The sequence below is a fragment of the Ornithodoros turicata genome, chromosome 4 (assembly GCF_037126465.1).
Source record: "Ornithodoros turicata isolate Travis chromosome 4, ASM3712646v1, whole genome shotgun sequence".
Taxonomy (NCBI): Eukaryota; Metazoa; Arthropoda; class Arachnida; order Ixodida; family Argasidae; genus Ornithodoros; species Ornithodoros turicata.
This window is the reverse complement of record NC_088204.1, coordinates 14,984,462-15,006,947: the sequence shown is the minus strand read 5'-3', so window position 1 is coordinate 15,006,947 and position 22,486 is coordinate 14,984,462. Positions and strand designations below refer to the sequence as shown.

At 43.6% G+C, this 22,486-nt stretch overlaps 2 protein-coding genes across 5 annotated transcripts in view; one reads left to right on the top strand and one right to left on the bottom strand.

Annotated features, from left to right (window-relative positions):
• LOC135391151 (ribosome biogenesis protein BRX1 homolog) overlaps positions 1-22,486 on the top strand; it is a 55,469-nt gene that overhangs the window by 9,228 nt on the left and 23,755 nt on the right. For both annotated transcript variants that reach the window (XM_064621272.1, XM_064621273.1), the window contains exon 2: positions 4,181-4,309. In XM_064621272.1, coding sequence (XP_064477342.1) covers positions 4,292-4,309 — 18 coding nt within the window. In that variant the 5' untranslated portion in view covers positions 4,181-4,291. The remainder of the gene's footprint in view (positions 1-4,180; positions 4,310-22,486) is intronic.
• On the bottom strand, positions 78-21,603 carry LOC135391147 (ribonucleoprotein PTB-binding 1-like). 3 transcript variants are annotated; one of them, XM_064621260.1, is made up of 11 exons: positions 21,337-21,603; positions 20,078-20,150; positions 16,023-16,247; positions 14,358-14,605; positions 14,096-14,278; positions 12,842-13,007; positions 12,712-12,771; positions 9,953-10,011; positions 8,276-8,359; positions 6,169-6,657; positions 78-4,599 (listed from the first exon to the last, which is right to left on the bottom strand). In XM_064621260.1, the coding sequence occupies exons 1-11, from the start codon at positions 21,574-21,576 to the stop codon at positions 4,432-4,434; spliced, it is 1,995 nt and encodes a 664-aa protein (XP_064477330.1). In that variant the 5' UTR covers positions 21,577-21,603; the 3' UTR covers positions 78-4,431. The 3 variants fall into 3 exon arrangements, with proteins under 3 accessions (XP_064477330.1, XP_064477331.1, XP_064477332.1); XM_064621261.1 differs by having other exon boundaries at positions 12,842-12,995; positions 21,337-21,602; XM_064621262.1 differs by lacking the exon at positions 12,712-12,771 and having other exon boundaries at positions 21,337-21,602.

Genomic DNA, 22,486 nt, shown 5'->3' with positions numbered 1-22,486 from the left:
CATTATGGGAGTAAATACGGTCTTTAACACAAGAGATGTCTCTGCAGCTGTGATGTAACAATTATCAAAGCTGTACACTGAGGGTATGGAATTTTATTTCCGTAAAATGCAACGTGGACAAGTATGTACATAGAATGAATACAAATAAGTACATAGCAGCAAGACATGACTAGCAGCGGGCAAGAGACTGATAGCTAGACTGCACACGAAAAAAGCGCCAAGTGGGCAGCACATGCACTCAAGAGATGGTCACTCTACAAGTGCATGCATTCTATGCACCAGGTTTATATGTATGGCACTATGGGACCCTGATCGTACCAAGCGATATTACGTATAAATACATGAGAGTAATGTCACAGAGGCTACAAAGCAATGCCTATCTACTGCACATTAGAGTGCATCCTGATTATCTAACTCCACTTAGGGCTACGAGTGAGTTAAGTTTAACACGAAGCGTTAATATGAACTGATTAACTGTGACAGCAGTAGAATATGTACATCAAGTAAAGAGACTAAACGTACTGGTATGTCAAACTAAATGCAGAGAAATACCGATTAAAAAAATATTCGAGTATGTAATCGAGAGAAGAAAAAAAAAGGGGTTCGGGGAACAAGAAAGATGCTTTTGGAGATAAAAGCAGGGATGAGAATATTTGATCTTGAACAGCTGAGAATGTGGAATACCTTTAAGGATCCACAAGTAGCGGGGCCCCTAAACTTTGCCACAGAGCACAAAACTAGGCAAACTAACACCGATCTTCAACAGCAAACACTTCATTTTGTACAGGAAACAGTGGCTTTTGAGGCCTACAACAAAACAAAAGCAGCTTTATGCTGCACATTCACCAACATGGCTCTACTTTTGCAGTGGTGGGTTCTTTTTTTTTTTTTTTTGCAAAAGTGTTTCACCATTTGATACAGCACCTAACTGCACACATCTCTTTACACACTTTGTAACGGTTTTGACAACATGAGTTAGAGTGGTTTCCGCACCCACCCACGCTTGCATCAATATTAAAATGTATATCTCAAATTCAAAGGAGCTCAGCGTAAGACAGCCGAGTCATAGAGGGGATGGAATTGTAATATGTGACGACCCGTAGCAGCATCTTTTGTCGTGCATTATTTGACTGCACTTGTTCTTTATGAAATATGAGCGACAGCACTGGTACTTCACCATTTTGTCATGCCAGCACTTAAAATGGTACAAATTTGTTGACTCAGTACTGCCAAGAAAATATTTTGTGGAAAGCCTTATCAGTGCACATATGAACAGGGTTGCCATCTCTTGCTACTCCCATGAATGAAAAAGTGTTAATTAGGAAATCAAGTTCTTGGTTATTAAAAGCAGGCGCCTTAAAGGAGCAATGAGGTCACATTTATCGTGGCTCGAAATCCTGCCTCGTATGTCAAGCTGTCCACCAGGAGTCACCATGCAAAATATTTTCGCTCTGCGGTGCGTTATAGCTGTGCAAACAAATTTACAAAAAACAGTCTGAGAAAGTTGTCCCGGACGGCAGCCATGACGCGCTCGTGACGTAGCGAAGGCTCCGTGCCTTGTTTCTTTGTTTTTGCTTTGCAGTTCACATGCTGCTTATACATACATGCTTCAGCTGTGCCGCTGTACGTCGCTGGTCACGTGAGCGGAGTAGCATACGTCACGACGTCCTCTTGTTCTGCGATGCGCTCTTTTCACGAGGAAAAGGATTTTTCAGAGGCGTGCGGAACAGAGCCCTCGCGCTCGCTTTGTAGGTCACCTGCGCTCAGCGTTCTTTCGCAGGAACTCATTTTATTCGGTGGAGAACACTGTGCACTCCTCACCTCAGTGCTCCTTTAAAGTGCCACTATGGGGAAATTTTGAGTGTCTTCAGAATCCTACCAAATTTCCGCCATTGTATCCCAAGCAGCACAACATCTTTGCCCAATACTGGCTGAATACTGGTCAAACATTGGTCTAATACCGGGCCAGTATTGCCGATGTCCTGCCAATATTGGGCCAACATGTTGCGCTGCTTGGGAATCCACTGTTTTCTTCAGAAATACTGTTTCCTCGTGTGATGCGGAAGTGTCATAAAATTAATTTACAGTTTTCATAAGGTGTGTAACCTGCCATGCGACTGGCAACACTGCTCCTCGAAGGACTCCTTACCACACCAACTAGCAGTCTTCCAACGTGGAGCAGAGAGCGCTGTTGCAACGCCACCTGGATGCAGAAGGCCTGCTTATTGCCTCCTCTCCTTCCTTCGCTACGTGCACTCATAAAGTCAGAATTCGTCTGCTACTGCGAATTCAAGAACTCTCAGATGATCGCAGCTAACCTGGAACCTGTAGACCTGAATCTGTAGACAAAAAGTTAAACACCCTTTCCAGAAAATCAGTCTTGAGAGAGATATGGGACCGTTTTGCGCTTCATTTTAAAGTTTTCCCGTTTAGTACGCGGGAATGTTGAATCACTGCTCGCAGACGACGGTGCTTCGTCTCCATGGCTACGACAGCTGAAAACTCGTTCGTGATTGGCTACCGCCGTTGAAAACATGATCCTGATTGGCTGACTCTTAGTTGCCATGTCACGTCGACGAGTAAGCAGGCTTTCTTTATCTAGGTGGTGTTGCCTGTTGCTAGGAGACAAACGCCAGAGCTCGGAGGATCCGAAACTATGAAGTTTTTGCCCTCCCGAAAAAATTCTTGGAAGCACGCAATGTTTACTGACGGCACTGATATTTTGTATACTGGGGTCCTCGAGTGAGTTTCATTTATGCTACGAAATAAAATATAGTTTTTTGAGTGTGTAGTGGCACTTTAAAAACAAATAGAAGAATTGAGGTATAGAGGGTGAAAAAAAAAAAAATGAGTGCAGAATTGGCCCTTTGCGCTCAATTGTGGGAATTCATGTTCAATCTTCGGCAGGAGATGTTGCACCTTCATCCTCCCACTGCACCGTAGACCTATAGTGGAACCTCTTAATATGAACCATGAAATGTACAGCTGTTAGCTCGATAATAAAAGATTCAGAGATAATCCTTGAGGTCTACTGCAAATTCTTTCCGTTGTAGTCAGTGTCACTAGTGAGTGAGTGGCAAGTACATGTCTTGACATTATCGAGTCAGTAAAAATTATTTATCACGGTGTGCATCTTTTGCCGTATTATTCGTTTGTACTTGTTCCCTCGTTATGTAGTGTTCCTAAAATTGAACCTTACATTTGCAGCATGCTATCTGGTTTGGTGGCTACTATCTGTTATGCATAACTAACTTTTGGCTGCTTTCTGGCACCCAGACGGCTATATTTCGCATCAGTAAGCTGGCAACCCTGCATATGAACAGCTCCTTTTGTACATTGCAACTTGAGAACAGGACCACACAAGTAACATTATCTTATGCTTGCTGTAATTAATGTGACAATCTAAAGTGAAGTAAGACAATTAAAGGATGAGCACGTGGCTTGTTAATGTGATAGATATCTCTTGTGACGAGCACTCAACAATTTGCTATGCCTTTGTGCTGTAAGGAACTTTTGAATTGATACAGGCTCTACACCTTTTGCAATATCTCACATCAGCTCTGGAGCTTGACATCTAGTCCTGATCACTGTGTCCACCCCTCCAACAAAACTACTTGGTGCTGTCACAGCCCAAAAAATTAGTTCCGGCAACTGCTTGTTTCTCCGCACTTCTACTGCATGATGCATAGTACGTTACTCTTGCTTGTACTATGTTCTGAATGTTTCTGGAACATTTCATTGTTCCAGTGCAGCATGTAAAAGGGTTGCAGGGAAACAGTGGTGTTACTTGCTCATAAAACAACTTACAATTGCATTATTGGCATCTTGATCTACGTTCCCTCGGTATCCCCTGCACACGACAGATTGCACGTGACTGAACGTCCAACTCCACCAATATAGCACACAGTTCAGACGTTCTCATTTACAGGAGATTGCATTCAGCTCTTTTAAGCAGTAGACCAACAATGCAGTTAAAAAAAAAGGTACTCACACATTGTTACATAATGGCTACTACAGCAACCCGGCACATCTTTTGAGATCCGGCCAAGTGAAACCAAATACAGTTCAACTTGTGGCTCAATGTTGCATGGCTGAGTTTTGTCTACAGCTGTGCAAACAGACACTTTGCAGCGAGTGGCCCAAGATTTCCTTCTGAGTATGTGTCATTTTCCCGTGACAGGTTGTAGAAGAGAAGGGAACTCATTATCTACATTCACACTGTGGAAGAGGAAACTACAAAAAAGCTTCTGCCAGTGGGCTCTCCGTACCCAAAGCGGCCTTACTCATACTGATGCAGCCAGAGATCAAGGTAGTTATTACCAAAGGGTTTGGCAACAGGAACTAGGTGAAGCAGAGCAGCTGAGAGAGTTTGGGGAAGGGCGCTAACAGGCATGGCTGCTGGAAGCCTGTAGCCTTTGTGCTTACTGGGCTCTACGTGCCGACTTTCATTTTCTTGTATCTGAAGTAGGAATCGGCGTAATGTCCTCCCATGCCCTGCGAGTGCTGCCCCATGTAGCCGGTGTGTTCCGGGCTTGGTTCGGGCGAGGGCATCAACTGGTGAACTTTGCGTTTGCGGTCCGAGGGAGACATGTCGGACTCCTGAAAGACGAAAATTGACTTTCACCACCATGTTGTCATGTAACAAAGAAGTTATAAGTGCCGGTGATTTTGTCACAGACAGAAAGTAGAAGACATTTTCCGAATAAATTCTAAACGTCCAGAGATTAGGAAACGAATATCGGTTCGGTTACGGGATTCGCCGTTTTAATATTTGCGGTTACTTTTTCGGTTTTCTCTAGGATGTATCTGCAGGCAGCGTGGATGTCGCAAAATGAGCAACTTACAAAGTGCAAACGAGTAAAAATGAACGTATTTATCTGTTGCGCTCCGAAAGGGTGGTGCAGTGTCTGCCAGGTCCAAGGAAGAGTGAACTCTTTCTTCGATACACTTTGGCTGTTTGCGACATTCCCCGATTTGTTGCGGTCTCCATTCTCTAGTGCACAGTCATACATACAGTATACATACAGTAACAAGCTACAAGGCAGGAAAAACTGTGCGTGTTCAGCAGTTAAGCAATCAGATGTGGAAACAAACAACGTGCAAGGCTTCGTATCTTGAATGATCACAATAATACAGTTCATAACTCATAAGGGACGTACACAATACATGTCATACGATGTGTATGTCATCAGATTATGTGACCAAGCGCAAAAGATGGCATGTTGTCTACACAACTTCTGAATCAGAAACATATGACGAAGAGATCCACTTCAACAGAAGCACGTACTACACCACTAATGAGAGTTGTAAAGCGATACAAGTATCGCATCCAAAGCTGTTCGCATTCTCGCTTGAACCAGTAACCGAAATTACATTTTTCGGTTCAGGTTACAGTTTAATTGCGGATGGTGAATTGCAGTTACATTCTGGTTACGGTCCTTGAAAAAATTTGGGTTCCAAGCGGTTTTCGGTTCTCCTCCAGTTTCAGTCCCCGGTTGAAAACGATACTGAAAGCAATATTGCCCGTTCGCAGCACCCACTGAGGCGCTGCACGGTTTGCGTCCTGGTTTGCGCAGCACCCGGCACATGCTTGCGAGCATACAGATGAAGATGGGAAAAGAAATGTGAAAGCAATCAATCACTTTATTTACTTATTTTACCCTCAAGGCCCCAAAGGCGTTACAGAAGGTTCGCTCTAACAGTCTCATTTGTGATTCTGTATTGCACAAAATCTTTTACCAAAGAAAGAAAGAAAGAAAGAGGGGAGTGGGTACATGAAAATACAAAAGAAAGGAAAATAACAAAAGGCACTTAAGGCACTTATGTTACAGAAAAATGCATGAATCAAACACTATAGCTTATTAATACAGCTCATATACAGCTTCGATGAACCTATTAGTATTGACAATGAACATAATAGAGCCCGGCAGGTGATTGCATTCTACTAATGTCCGAGGTGCGAACAATGAGTAGAACGCAGAGGTGTTACAGTTGTGAATGCCGACTTTATGTTGATGGTCAATGCGTGATGATGAATACGATGGAGGCAACAATGGTAACGATTTTAAATGGCTGTTTCTTATGAAAACTTTTATGAAAAAGTGCGAGACGTGCTACCTTCTGTCGGAAAATCACGCTTTGAAAAAGACTGAGCTTTCACCAACGTACCTGCTTGTCATACGATGCCCCCTGTGTCATAATAGACTGTCCCGCTCCTTCTCCGGGTTGCTGTTGCTGCTGCTGCTGCCCCGCCCACGCCGAGGGCCAACTACAGGATGCAGTGCCCGGTGGACTCTGCTGATCCCTGCTTTCGCTGGACATGTTGATGGCCTCGTTGTTGGCTTCAATGCCTCCCTGTTGCTGCTGCTGCTGTTGGTAGCTGCCTCCTGGGCGCTGGTGGCAGCCCTCAAAGCCAGCCCACCCAGGGTGCTTACTCGAATTATCCATGGTGGAATAATTAAGTGGACACTGGTAGACAGGCTCATTCTTGCGCTTGCGGTCATCAGGGGAAGCAGTGCCGTCGTCTGGGCTCTTCTTGGGGTCGCTCTCACCTTGGCTCTGTTGGGGCTGCGGGGAGTCGTAGCCGCCCTCTGGCGGAGGAGGCAGGCCAAGTGGCACCTGGCCCTGGCCACACGGTAATGTTGACATGATGCCATTCTGATAGAAGGCATAGCACGGGCTCAGTCTAATGGTGTTCTCTACTAAGGCAACAGTGTGCCAATGAGGCTCTGTCATGCTTTATAAGTAGAGCCTGAAGTTTTCGGGAAATATTTTTTTCTAAATTCGAGGAGTAAAAGCCGAGTAAATAAACATGTGCTCTAAATTTCCAGTATGCTAAATTCGGCAAAAAATCGGGCTCAGTTACTCAAACTAACTGTACTGGTTTGGTACAAACGGTGGTACTCAGTGAGGGCAATCTGCCGGGTAAAAATCGGGTTTCACCCTAAAGAGGCAACCTTCAATTCGGGGTGCAAACTCGAGGAACAATAGGGTTAACCCTATTCTTTCCCGAATTTGCACCCTAAAACTGAAAGCTCTATTTATAAGTATAACTCCCTTGCTTTTAGTATCGTTCGTTATATATTTCTCTTTAACGACCCGCTTATCCGCAGGAGTGACTTCATCAGGTGAGATGTCACTGGAGACACGAGTTTGAAATGAGCGACATCAGATTTAGCTGAGTGCACGTGATCACCTGAGCATTGCGTCACATCTTCTTGCGTATGCTCTGCGCCTCAGGAACATTGTGTCTACTTGCCATAGAATATTCATTCTTCCACTGCTCGTTCGCTAACAGCATCACTTTGAGTGCCCCTTCTTCGCATTTTCTGACAAATCTTTCGTTGTTCCTTCTAGTGTCGCTCAGATACTCTTGGCACATATTCCGTGGTGTCTTTTTGGCGCATGCTTTCCCTCTCACTCTCCTACACTGACGTGTCGCCCATTAAAGTCGCTTGCGCGGGAACCAGTTACTGCAGTGCTCATTACTCATGCTTTTTGTGTGCATTCAAAACATGGCATCTCAAGCATCAGGATGAATTCCCCCTTTTCATTTGGCAGTTTAAGAAACACTAAACACAGTGGTATGCAAGTGCTTCATTTGCTTTTATGTGCATTGACCCCAAGAAAACTTGTGTTTGTTAAAGTCACAACTAGTGCACAGGCATATCAGTAGTGATCCTAACCGGAACTCCAAAGTGTTGAACTGCAGCATCATTAGGGCCTGACTTTTTCGGGTTATATTTTTCAGCAACATCTGGGCGGGTAACTATTTGGTTATATTTTGCTTCAATAATTCGGGTGTAATCGGGTGTAAATCGTTGGTTTACTCGGCACAATACATGTGACGCACCAGTAGAAAAAGAGTATCATTAAGTCTATTCATCTAAGAGGCAGCAGGGTCTCTGTTTTGACAGTTTGTATGAGCGTATTTGTGCATTTACAACACAATTTCCAAAGTTATGTGTTAATGTGGGGAAATATAGGGTTAAACCCTGTTTTTGCTGATTTGAATCAGGGGGGCAAATATCGGGCCTAGTCGGGTATAAACCCTATAAAGTCTGGCCCTAAGCATCACATACCTGCACTTTAGAACACTGTGCTTCATTCGGCATGAGTGTTTTAAATTTCACTTTTTTTTTGCGTTGGGCAAGGACACAGCAGAAACACAGGCTAGACCATGCATATGCACTACTATGATGCAAATGGGCAACAAAGCACTGCAAGATGCTAAAGAAATGCACAGTGGAGGGATTCAAAATAAAGATGGACCTACCAAAGCCTGCTGAGTGCAAATTTGTTGGTTGAAGAAATTTTGAAGTGCTATAAGGGCATGGTTGTTGGCTGCAGCTGTGGATACCTGCAAGAAGTAGAGGCACAATTCAAACGACTGCCCCCTTTGCAATGTGATGCTTTGAAACGTGACCCAAAGCACCTCGGTATAAGAGCAGTGTTGTACCTGCCAATTTCAAGTGCAGATCTAGAAGCAGACAAGACAAAAACAGGAGAGACCCTGCGAACTATAATTGTAATTTAGTTCGCCTAGTGTAGAATACATTATGAGGGAATTGTACGCGCCGTGCAAATGTATTCTGCGCATTTATTCAAAAGTAGAGATGGGACGAATCCAGAATTTTCCGAATCCAACGAAGGGTCTGCGAAACCACAAATTTTACGAATCTCGAATCCATTTTTAAAAAAAAGTTGAAAAAGCAAGGAAGAAAAAGAAAAAAACACTTCTACTGAAAAGTGTGTTGAAGCAGAATTTGATATCTTTGTTGAATGATAGAATTAATTAAATAATAGTTCACTTTCAGGAGAAAGCTATCCCGTGTTCTTATTCTTAAATGTAATTTATTTAACATGTTGTTCATCGACTAGAGGAAATACATAAACTCTCGAGTCTGAATTCTTTCCCTAAAACGAAGAAACAATGGAAAGCAAAACCATGTTACGTTTAAACTTGTAATGTAAGAGTTCGTGCCTGAACTCTTTCAGTCCAGAGCAATGTAAATAAATAAACAAACAAGAAAACACAGCCTCAGATTTTTGTTCAAAAGCACCCTGCCGGCCAATGAGGCTTTCAGCGGACTCCGGAGGCGCCAATTTTAAAAAGAAACAAACAAACGTGGTTGGTGGATTCGAAAGATTCGATTCGCCGTTTTGGGCACTGGGATTCGGATTCCCGAATCTCGAATCCTTGCCTAGGATTCGAGGATTCGGTTGGCCCATCCTTATACAAAACATTTGCAACTGTGTACCTCAGTGACGATATAGGAAATGTGTACTCTGATATGTTACGGTTAATTGTGCAGCAATTAGTGGCGAAGTACAGATTTCATTACCCATGTAGGTTTTGATCAGTGGTATACGGGGGTACAACACTGCTCTCTGAATGCACTTCATTTGCATTGCCACGACACTAACAAATTTACTGGGTACTGGTCAGTAGTATACTGGGTACAACAGTGCTCTGAATGCACTTCATTTGCATTGCCATGACACTAACAAATTTACTGGGTACTGGTCAGTAGTATACTGGGTACAACACTGCTCTGAATGTACTTCATTTGCATTGCTATGACACCAACGCATTTACTGGGTACTGGTCGGCTGTATACCGGGTACAACACTGCTCTGAATGCACTTCATTTATATTGCCACGACACCAACAAATTTACTGGGTACTGGTCGGCTGTATACCGGGTACAACACTGCTCTCTGAATGCACTTCATTTGTATTGCTATGACACCAACGAATTTGCACATTTGTTTTTTTGTCCCTAGCAGTTGCGTCGAAGACCTAAGACTATAGGAACAAACAAAAGCATGTTTCTTGTACCTACAGACATTGTAGAAATGAAGGGAAAACGAGACAAAGAAACAACCAAAGCTGACAATAATCAACAAAGATGATCAGGCCAGAAAATATGTGAGAGGTTAAGTGGATTACCTGCGAGACATTCTTTCCCTTGCCCTTCAAATTGATGGCTTTCTGAAAGGTCTTTGCAACTGTAACAGAAAATTGCGTTTTTTGTACATCGCACAGCTCAGACTACAAGAAAGCTAGCGGTGCAATCATAGTTACTCGCATATAGTTCACAACACCACTTGACTAATTGATCACTGCCAAATATACGAGCAAAATGGTGGTCACAGAGTCATTGGATCATATTTTCTAGGGGTGTGCGAATATTCGAATTCTCGAATTCGAATCGAATATCAAACGCTCGAACTATTCGATTCGCGAATCGAATATCTAGTATTCGATTTTTCGAATATTCGACTATTCCGCGAATATGAACGACGCAACCCGAAAGTGGGCTTCACCTGATGCTTCCGTGCACGAGGAGAAGCCTGTTTTACAAAATTGCCGTTGCTGCAGGACCAATACAGGCGGGACGGTGTTTAGTTTAAGATAACGTTATCCAAAGTTAGTTTTGTAGACATTGCCTGTGGAAGGGGCGGCGCCTCTCCCACATGCACTTTAGCGGTGCCGACTAAGGACATTGATTTGATGTCTGTGAGGTTGCCTTTAAAAAGTTAGGACTCTTGAATAATGACTACAGCCCACGAACAAGAAGAGAGTCTTAAAGATGTCCTTTGCATCTAAAATTTCAGTAGTTCAACTTCCTAGGGCGAATGCAAAGAAACTAAAAGGTGTTCATGACAAAGCTGAGGCAAGCAGGATGCCAATTCGTTTGTTTCACAAATGGCCTGTAGTTGTCTGAAACAATTACAGCCTCATCCGTATAATGTGCTACTGCCTGGCATAAAATTTTGAAATGAAGGTAACCACTCCAGTAAGGGGCTTTGAACAGAAGAATTGCATGTCTCTCTTGTGACAGTTAATGCTAGAAAAATTACACTAAACGCGTGGGCTACGAAATGGAATATTCGATATTCGATTCGACTTAAAATATTCGGATTCGCACACCCCTAAATTATTTTCTCTTTTCCGTTTTCAATGGCAGTGACAATTCTGTGCTAAACATTGATTTCCTCCATTACTGGTGGCCCAAGACTGAAGATTTCTATTGCACATTAATTTAAGGCCACGCTCTCTGGTTTGCAGCATTCAAGTCGCAGTCACACATACACTGTCGATAACACTCATAAAACACTTGCACACGTCTGAACCTGTCATGCCAGTTGTGTGGTTAAAATGACATAAACCTGGTAGATGTACGAAGGTAAATTGAGTTAGTTACATGCTGGTCATCACCTGTAGTTCCTTACATGAAGGACAGTGGCTTATCCAGAGTCGCAAGCACGGGGATGTAAGATGGGGGTGAATGGGTGGGTATAATTATTACAATTATGTTTAAGCTGTATCAGCTTTATTCATCATTGCCTCCCCCCTTGTCCCTTTTGAATTCTCTCTTTCTTTTTCCTTCAGGGATGGAGCATTGGGGTGGGGAGTCTGGATAAATCACTGGTGAAAGTTTTACTATGTGTCTTAAGGATTAAGAAAGCGTTTCACAGGGCTCATCACACTCATACGTTCACTGAAATTCACAGTCGTCGTTTCCAAGGTTATGTCAGATCACGGAGACTCCACCAAAGTATTACATCTCTTCCTGCGTCAGTGTCACATTGTGACCGCAAGGGAGTGCGCTGTCCGAAATGGTTGGCGTGGGAACGGAATCACGAAGCGCAGTTCACTGTTGCTCTGTGATCTGGAGAAGTTGTGGTGTTTCCGATATTGCTCGCTGACAACGTGCAGCGGGTAGCTGCTAAAATGTCATTGCTGAATGCTGGTACCAATGAGGTAGCTGCTCTACTTTCTGAGCAGCAATAGACTGATGTGAGGAACTGTTCTGCATGTTGCTAGAGGCGAGGTTTTCAAAGACAAATTTGTTTTATTTGAGTGGTAAGTTTGAATTGAGAAGTTTTATTACCCAAGTTCTATTATTTATTTGATTGAGACATCAGTTTTCCTAACCAACACGTAACTTTATGACGACGTTCACGCTGTTTCTTCATCCATGATAAATAACTGGATCAGCTGTGTAGGTGACTTACATAGTACTCCGACGTAACAAAAACACTGTAATTAAGTCGATTCTGTACAATCTTGTTGTGCCCAGCTAGCAGTCTCACACGAGAGGCGTACCACAAGTTCTCGGCCTGACACAGATAGAGTGCGCGAATAGACACGAACCTGTACCATAGGACGGAGGCACTTTTCAAAATTGATGCCACCAGAAATGGAGCGTGCAAGCTATAGGTTTTTCCCCTGGTGGCGGTCTACGGTGTCGAGCTAAAATGGAGAAAGTGAAAGCACGCGCAGTCGTAGAATATTTGTCTCGGAAGGGGCTTAACTCCGGCAGGTGCCCACCAGCATATGGTGGAAACGTTTGGGAGGAGGATTACCAATCCTACGGCACGGTGAAGTGGGCCACAGAGTTCTAGCGAGGACGGGACAGCCTTGAAGACGACCGCCGTCCTGGCGGGCCTGTGGAAGCGACCGCACAGGAAAACTCTAGTGTCTCCCTTGCAGACGCAGAAGGAGATACGTCATACTGGGGAGTAGTCTCTGCAAGCTAGCGCAACCTTGGAAACAAAATCCAAATTCACAGCAGTTGCTCCGGTATGAAGTAAGAAAAGCTCTATATGCGAGTAAATATGGGATTATTCCAGCCAGCGGTATTTTGTGAGTCGCGATAGAGGGGTCAATACGGTTGAGCTCATCTCCCCGCAAAGATTTACCAGAATTCCTTATGCCGTGCGATTCATAATCCAAGGGATATCCTGTCGACGTCTGTATCACTGCACCGAACCATTCCAAAAACGATTACACCTTCACGAGACAACACCAGGCGCTGCGCATTCGACTCACCTTTGGAATTCTGGACAACAGAGAACTGTGCCAACAGTGCGGGCGACAGGGCAGGATTGGGCATGATCCCGTTCTTTTCCATTTTCTTTACTTGCTGGTGTGGGGGGTTAGAGCCACCGTAAGTGTGGTATGCGGGCTGTGGGGGACTTCCATGCTGTAACCACAACTACTATTAATGTTCAACTGCCCAGTGGCGGGCAGGTTGTCTGTACGCACTTCGATTGTGCGACTTCGAGAATTTATCCGATAAATAACAGCCAATGTTCTGCTTTAAAGCTTTTGTTTTTTCTCTGTCTACTAGTATATTAAATAAAATTGCTGACATAGGTAGAAAAAGATAGGAACTCCCCCCCCCCCCTTATACTATAGTAACAGGTGAGCAGCAGATACTGCTCACATTTGGCATTCTTCTCTTCTGTCTTAGAGTTTGCAAAGCTATCACGTCGCTATAGTACATGAGCGGGTGTACTAAACCTGAGCAGCTCCTGTGGGGGCTTATGATAAATGGCCTACACAGCATACACAAAGCTCATTACAGAATTGTACTCTCTATAAAGGAAGGTGTGGGATCGCGGACATCAAGGATATGTGAAGAAAGCATTTTCAGAAATTACAGTGCTTGGACAGGAGAATCACAAGAAACAGGAAAAAGACAGACACTGAAATGTAATTACTGCACTCTTCTTGCAAAATGCTGTTATGGTCGCGGCATGGACGTCGCTAGTTCGGTATCCTCAAAGAAAAAGCTACAAAGTTTACAATATCACACAGCGAGACCTCCCTTTGTAAACACCGGTATGCATGCGTCATCAGCAGTTATCAAAAAATTTTCAGGCGTCTGAGAAGCTACTAAAACAAAGCTGCCTAATTGCAAGAGATTTTGTCAATTTATGAGAAGGGTTCCATATTTTCGGTGTTCAGAATGGGACAAATTCAACATGCATGTCTTTCAGTGCTCAAATTTTCCCAAAATATCAGTGCTTTTCAGGTGTTGCAGTAATCGTGTTTCAGTTAATGGATAAAAGATAATGAAAAGAAAGAGAGGTGCTACCGGGTTTAATCCCAATACACGAGGCTCTATGCATATTGGGCGGTCACTTGCATTCGCAATCGCCATTTTTTCTGTGAAAACTGAACCATCGAGCAATTTATTGACATATGTTTCATTGCCTTCTTTCCGCTTTATACCGAAAATCAAGAACCCATTTACAGGCTAGATTAGAGTTCAATCATGATTCATTCTTAGCAACAAACCTGTTCTTCCAGTATACGGTTGTACAGCTTATGCGCGCTGACCCCCGGCGAGGCGAAGAGGATGTTGAGGCGACTCCCGTTGAGACAGTGCCCATGCAACAGCTCCTTAGTCTTGCGGGCGTCCTCGTGCTGGCGGAATTCCACCACTCCAAACCCTTGCGGCACCCCGTTCACTATCGACAGCTGACATACACAAAAGCGGAAGCAAGTTCGGACTCCTGGAAGCGTGTAAATGGGAGTTTGAAGGAGGTTCCCCCCCTACCTGACAATAGACAGGGCTGGCGACAGTGGTGAAGAGCTGCCGGAAAGCGTAGATGTCGCAGAAGGTTGTGGGTAGATTCCCAATGTAGAGGCAGCGTGGATAGAGATCGGCGTAGTTGACCAGGTTGTGTTCGAGCCAGTCGCAATGAATCTCGTTCCCTTGCACCTGCTTCTTGTGCAGGAGGTTCTTGGCTTGGCATGCCACTGCTCTGCTGCAGTACTCCACCAAACCAAAGCCCAAGCTTTCATCTGGATCATGCAAAATGGCCGACCCAAAGCACGGTCAATTATATCCAGTGATAGTGTAGATTGTTAAAGGAGTTCTGCACAGAGAGACGGAAACTTCTCTAATATTGGGTGCATAATGCTTGCGCAAACTCAAAACCTCATAGCCCGATACTATTGGTTTCTGTGGTTGTTACAGAACACTGGTAATGCACCTTTTTCACATACGCGTCGTACCCTAGCGGCTCCCCAACGAACCATGCTTGGCGCGCGTCAAAACAAATCCACGTGGATAGCACAAGGGACCAATACCGGTCCGGAGTGGGGCTGCCAAGGTCGCGCCATTCGTGCGATCTCCCCACTGGTCCCCACTTCTGTCGTCCCCGTAGCGCGCCATCTAGTGAAGACGGAGATAATCCTCTCCGGCACCTCAAGGTCACACGCATGCACATAGGCCATTGTGAAAAAGGTGCATTAACTGCGTTTAACCGTTCGGTTTCGGTTACACCGTTTCAAAAGAAGCACCATTTTCGCGTGCAATACGATGTCACACCTCCATGCCAACCGTCAGGTGTGCGCCCTTCCGAAGTAGGGGTAGCCGGTTTCGGTCAAGGTGAGCTGGACTGCAAGGCCACTTCGCAGGGGAATGCAGCGAGTCGAAGTCGCAGCGGAGCCAAATAGCCAGTTGTGGCCGAATGCGAAGACGCGAAGGCAGCAGCTTCCGTTCGTGCAGAACAGGTTGCCAACAGTGGAGAGCCAGTGAGTTTTTACACACTTGGGAATGTTTTTAAAATATGTTTGCCTCTACCAAATGCGACGAAACTTTGCAGAGTCATTCTCCTTCGGGGACTTCAAGGGGAGTTTTTCGGACTGTGGAGGACCCCTTTAAGGGTTTGACTTTTTCTTGTAACACCTGTTTTTATCCAATAACCATTCACCAGAATCAATCTGTGTCTGGCTCAGGTGTAAACCCAATTGTTCACACCAAAACAACTTTGGACATTACAACTCTAGCGTGCGCATATCAACACCAGACATTCCACATTTGAATCAGCATACCAGACACACAAACACATATTTTCTCGTATAAGCATGATGTCGGAGATGTGATCTAGTGACCAAAAACTTATTTTTGGTGTCAAAGTTATATTTTTGTTCTACTGTGCATTATCTGATATGTACTTAAAGTTAAGCTTGGGTTTGAGGTTTATATTCATGTTTTCGAGACTCAAAATGTAGGGAATTTGGATCAGCCCTGGACAGCATGCTACATATACTGCCGAAGGTCAATTGCAGAGGCCCTTGAATTCGTCAGACGGCCCCCCATTTTTACTGCTCATATTTCTGGAAGACATTTAACCCCAAAACTTTTCTAGAGTTTTGGTTGACGAAACAACATAAGTACGTAAAAGCAAAATAAGTGACTGCAAGCCCTACGTACCAGTCGCGTGGTGGTAAATGAGGAAAGACCGAACGACAGGCCCGAACTTCTCGCACAGGTCTTGGAACTGCTTTGGAGAGCAGTTTCCGGGCAGGTTGGTGACACACAAGAAACTGTCATTGCTTCCCATCTTCAACTTTGCATCCATGCCCAACAGAGTGCGCGGGAAGTTCCAAGGCCGGATCAGTGGATCAAACTCATAGGAACTGTCCACCTTTACGCGAGCTGCCATAGAACATTAGCTGCATGAGGACTGGGCACATTTCACAAGACAAAAACGATGCAAAAGAGAGTAGAAAGTTGTGGTAATGGATGCTTTTTTTTCTTACATGCACACACAAAGTGCCTGTTTTTTTTCATGCAGAGCTTCGGTTAAGACAGTGCACAATTACACCTGTAAAGTAATTGTAACTGTAACTTAGTTGCTTTTGAAGGTTAAGAGAGTGCACAATTACACCTGTAAAGTAATTAATTATCTGTAATCAAACTACTATAATTAGTTACAGTTTCAGTAATTAATTACTTCCACATTTACTTTTGATGTTATGTAACTGTAACTTAGTTGTTTTTGAAGGTTGCTTCCCCCCCCCCCCCCCCCCCCCCAAGTTGAAACTGTGAGTAAAGGCAACAATACAGTGTGTAAATAGGAGATAATTTCAGTGCTCCTGAACACTGTCATAATCGTTTGTGAAGAACTGCATAGTTTTCTCGAATAATTGAGCCTCTGTATGCAATAAGGGGATAAGTCGAAAAATCACAAACCGAGAAAACTGAAAGTGAATATTTGGTAAAGTAATTGCAGATGAGTTTCCTCGAACAACCCCAATGCAAAATGTGTAACATACAGGGTGTCCAGGCTAAGTGTGAAGAGATTTTTTAAAAATATATCAATCACTTTTTCCGAGATGAAATCAATTGCAATATAGCATATGCTGAAGGACACTCCCTAGGGGGGCATTAACAGACTCCTAAGGCAATGTCTTAATTAACTTTCAATAATTAACTTTTTTAATTTTAAAAGCTACGAAGTTGCTCCAATGAGAACATCTGATCTCTTCGGTCACCAGATACCAAAACCGTTTCCAGAACAAAAATCCATTCGGTAGATCATCCGCAAAAAATTCGTGAAGGAACGCCATTTTTTTCTTTATTTGGTTTATTGTGCATCTTCAAAGAAGCGGCTTTCCTTTACCCCCAGTGTGAGAGAGTGAAAGAGCACAGTGCCGCCTCATGCGTCGAAGATTAGCTTTAACTTGCGGAAACAAAACAAAAACACAAATCTATCAGGTGACTCTATCGCGACTGCCCTTATCTTGGGCTGCATTTTCTGTTTTCTTTTAATCTTTTTCCAGGACGCAAGAGGCGATAGTGTGCTCTTTCATCCTCTCGTATTGGGGGCAAAGGAAAGACGCGCAATGAATAAAATAAAGAAAAAAATGGTGTTCCTTCACGATTTTTTTGCTGACGATCTATCGAACGGATTTTTGTTCTGAAAACGGCTTTGGTATCTGGTGACCGAAGCGATCAGATGTTCTCATTGGAGCAACTTCGTAGCTTTTATAATTAAAAAGTTAATTATTGAAAGTTAATTAAGACATTGCCTTAGGAGTCTGTTAATGCCCCCCTAGGGAGTGCCCTTCAGCATATGCTATATTGCAATTGATTTCATCTTGGAAAAAGTGATTGATATATTTTTAAAAAATCTGTTCACACTTAGCGTGGACACCCGTATATGCATGTGTCTACTCTACATCCATGTCCCGTTAGCATCATTTCTGGATGTGTGATTTAGCAGAAATTGAACAAAACACAGCAGCATGACATATCCCCTTTCTCTATATAACACCGCATGCACAGGGTTTTCGTGCAGGAAAAAACAGTTTTCACGAGTCTGACTTCCATGGTGACGTCAGGACAGCCGAAGTTACATTTGTGCAGTGGAGCAGCCTAGATCGTGATTATCGTGCTGCTAAACGAGCACGATCTTGAAAATAATGTTCTCTATGGCCAACAAAATATGACTTATTAGCATAGTGCACATGTTTTTTCCGATTACAACGCTCAGCAGCACTGCTGACACGGTCACGTGAGGTAGGAAGAACATGTTTTTCGAGTGGAAGACGAAGTTCATTTCCGCATCGTAGCAAAATATAAGCTACACCATTTGTATGCGTGTGTAGAAAGGGGCATGATCTGGCTGTCCATCCCATTGACACGCATGCATTTCCCGTTTCTTACCCGCCTATAGCGGGCCAATAAATTGCAATATGGTCCCAAATTTTCTTTGACAGGTACATACTGGTATGTAGATGTCACTGCAACAAAAATACTAAAAAGGGGATAATCTGACTTATCCCCTTTTTGCATACAGAGGTTCAATTTTTCACATTTTCAGTACTTGATTTGGAAAGGCAGCTTCTTTTATCCCCCTTGGTGTGTCAAGTGGAGCCGTTCAGTAATGAATTCCCCGCACGCCGTCTGGCTCCACAATAACTACAGTTCTCCTGTTTTTTGTTGTTGTAATTTCCGAGTTTGAGTTTTTATTTGTTTTTATTGAGTTTGTAACTTTTATTTTATGGTATATTGGGTATTTTATGGTAACTACCATAATTTCTTTTCTGTGTGGCCCTCCATAACGTGGTCTAAGGTAAATGGGGCCCGTGACTCGAATTTGCATAGATTGAGAAGTTACCCGTCAAAAAGAACTCGTTACAAGTTAAGTTACCGTGTGAAAAATGTAACTAAGTTAATAACAAAGTTCTTCAGCCTGAAATGTAGCTCGCAGTTACTGAGTTACTTAAAAAAAAGAACGAGTCACTTCCAAGTTACTTCGGACACAAAATAGCATTACGCAGGTGCAGCGCGCGTGAGCAGTTGAGTTAGACCTTGAGTTGCCTGCGGAGGAGTGCAACACGCTTAGATCGTTTTCGTTTATGTCCAACAATAGACTTCTCCCTGTTTGTAAACAAATGACGTCATAGTGTTCGACAGCGCCACAAATTTGGTAGAATTGAACTACGCTCGAAGCTAGAGGTGAACAAGGTCGCGCCCGAAAGCCACGGTCTTGAGGGGATTACGATATGATCCCTTAAAGGGACGCGACACTCGGTCCTGCTTTTCGTTCAATGGCAGGCAGCGAACAAGAGCCCGTTCGTGGAACCCAGCCCTCTCCTTCCGATTTGTTTCGGTTTCAGTCTGTCTACCAATTCATTTTGACGTTTCTCTGGTAGAGGTCTATTCGAACGCTTTGCATCTTACTCCCTGTGGGCGCACAATGGTTCAGCTTCATTTCAATGGCAGCGGTTGTTACTTCCTTAATAAGATATCAAAATGTCATTGATTGAATATCACGTTTTATGGCAAAAAATGCCATGAAGGAACCGGAGAGAAAGCAAGAAAATAGTATGTGAACGTGAGTGAAAAGCGAGTTAAAAGTAACTTGGAAATTAACTTGAGTTACTTTGGCAAAGTCACCTGAAAAAGGAACGAGTTCCTCTTAAAGTTATAAGTTACCAAAGAAAAAGGAACTTAGTTACAGTAACGAGTTACCTCGAACTCTGCGAATTTGAGTTTGATGCCCCTGCTGTACACTGTGCTTATCTTGGGCATCTGTGAGTATCTAAGTAAAGTCTATACTACCTGGTCCCCGATCTTCAACTATCACATAGCGATCGGTATCGTTATATTTAAAGTTTGCGCGCTCCAAAGCCGCTCTGATAGGCTCGCACGAGAGCTCGTGGCGAATCACGGGCCGAAGTGACGCATTTAACGCGTGTTATGGGATAACGACAAGTTGAAGATCCGGCCCCTGAACTCAATTTGCAGTTACATTTCTACAATAAAAAAGAAGGGATTTCTGGTAGACTGAAACCACCCTATTGGATGGTATTGTTCAACTGGCAACAAAAGGTCGCTACAGTAACAAGCATACATTACAGGTGACAATCGAGAATGAGCTGAAGGCAGAACATTTTTTATCATTTGTGTGTACTACTAAGTAAACTACAAGACATTATTAGTTATGCTATAATTACTAAAATTTAGTAATTATTTACCTATATGCGTTCTTCTGTTAATTTCAACTTTTTTGACGAGCGTCCCAGTTTGTTGAAAGAAGTCGATGAGGTCCTGTGACAGAAAGAGACAACTTGCAACCACAGTTCATTACAGTATTACAATGAGATACTTATCTGTGAAAAGTTGTAGGACATTGAAATAAAGCAACGTAAAAGCAATCTTTTTTTTAAAATCTGATATGCATTTTATTAGCAAAGTTATTACATGCATTAATACACAGTTTGAGAACCCAAGTTGGAATATTCTGGGTTAGGAGTGCTCATTTGAGAAGCAGTGTAGCTTGAGTTTGACGTTAAATGTTTCCCACATGCAATATAAATAGGAGAAGATCATTACGGCAACTAATATTGTATACATGTGTTACGTAATGCCCTTTCAGGTCAACCTAGTACAGTTAAGCTCTCATGTGTTGTAATATACTACTGCTCACAAGATAATAACAGTATCACACGTGCATTGGTGTCTAGTGTATACCAAAGACAAGTGTGTTGGAAGGCAAGAATTTTTTAATTGATCATAAAGCCAGTGATGTAAGATTTTTTTTTTAAATTCCGTGGAGATTATAATTCCACAAAGGTCTGAAATTGAGATGACTAATGAACAAAGGGTCTCGGGTGTGCCCCGAGAAAAACTGAATGTATAAAACTCATTTTGACAAAACAAACAGACTTTGCGCGCGTCAGCGCAACACGCTTCTTCGTGAAATAATACATCTCCAAGCTGCAGCGCAAAATGCACCAGAGCAGGAAAATACTGCAACAAGACGCGGTAAAAAAAATCGATACATCGCTGCCGCCCTTTCCTCCTCCCCAGCGCGAAAGAATTCAAACGCAAAGAAAAATAAAAAGGAAAAACGAAAGCATGGGAGAGAGAGAAAGGGGAAAGACGAGGGAGAGTGTGCACGCTCACAAAAGTAAAAACAAACAAATGCTACGCATGACATGTTCCCCTGTCTGGCGAGCCTACTGCAGCTGCAACAAAGATGAAGTTGAAATCAAGTGAAGACGAAGTTGTGTCAATAAAATGCAACGTCTGCGACACATGTGTAGCAGACGATATGAAATGCAGACACCCATCAAGACGGACACACACAGTTCTCGAGATCACTCCGCCGCGCTGAAGGATGCAGCGTTTGTTTACGCACACATTGTGGCGCGAAAGAAAGCCGCTGGCATTGTCACGATACAAAATTATTTTACCCGGGAACAGAGTAAAGTGTGCGCAATCTCTAGCTCACCTTTTCGGAGACCGACGGAGACAGGTGAACCATCTGCAGATTCCGCCCGTTGTGGAACTGGCGGAGGGATTGCAACCAGCGCTCTTCGCCTTGCGAGGATTCGTTGCCATTTATGAACGGGCAGTTGGCGTCTCCGCTACAAATCTTCTCGCCTCCCTTGATCTGAGAGTAGCAATCTTTCATGGCGATTCCGGAGTTCAATCCGACGCTTCTCACACCTGCCGTTGAACAGGCCGCCATATTGATGCTTTTGAAAGTCTGCTTTGGTCGGCAAAGTGCGCATGCGCACACCCGGCCGAATTCATCTTAGGAGCGGGGAGGGTCGGCTAGACTTCTTTTTTTACTGTTATGTACTTTTCGTTTTGCTTGCTTGTACTTGTGTCTGCAGCTCTTTGTGGCGTTGTTGTTGTGGTTGGGGAATAGGCATTATGAATCGAAATGCAAACTGTGCCATGGGGAACGATGCACTGTTACTCCTGTTTGTTTTCGCTTTCAAAACGCACACAAAAAATGTGGAATTGTGTGTCTGTTCGAAGCGCGGAGGAGCCTTTTTTTATTTTACTCCTGACTGAACATCACGAAAAGTACGCTGATCAGAAATTCAGAATTAATAAACTTGTGTTGAATGAAGTAGACATGAGGTAATGCGTGTCATCACACAGATGAGGTGAATGACCCCTTATATTTGATGCGGCAACTGTAGATATAAGGATTCTGTATCTGCACATCATATTCGATATGAGGCACTTGATGCCAATGATGTGCGTATTGTCCTGCACACATGCCTCTGTCACTGTCGAAAATTCTGTTGACACGTAATATAAGCACGTATCCGTTAAAAATGAAGTACTAAGTGGCATTCAATTAGAAGCAAAGGGAGAGCGTGCAAACCCCTCTATTTTCTTGGAGACGGGCGCTGCGTAGTGTGCGTTCAGAAGTTCCAATTTTGTGATGTCTGCGAAAAATCATGACAGCGTATGAATACAGAGTGCGCAATTTTCACAAGTGAACTTGAAGCTCCAGGTGTGTGTGTGTGTGTGTGTGGAGCGGTTTCTTCGTCGGAGCGCGCAGTGGGGGAGGGGAGAGAGGGAAATCCAATGTACAACCTGCCGTTTTTTTTGTGGTGGTGGTGGTGGGGGGTCGACCAACC

Coding starts and splice junctions, on each gene's coding strand:
- LOC135391147 (XM_064621260.1), bottom strand. CDS start 21,576: ATGGCGGCCTGTTCAACGGCAGGTGTGAGAAGCGTCGGATTGAACTCC. Junction 20,151..21,336: donor CTCCGTCGGTCTCCGAAAAG/GTGAGCTAGAGA, acceptor TTTCTGTCACAG/GACCTCATCGACTTCTTTCA. Junction 16,248..20,077: donor TAACAGAAGAACGCATATAG/GTAAATAATTAC, acceptor GTTCTATGGCAG/CTCGCGTAAAGGTGGACAGT.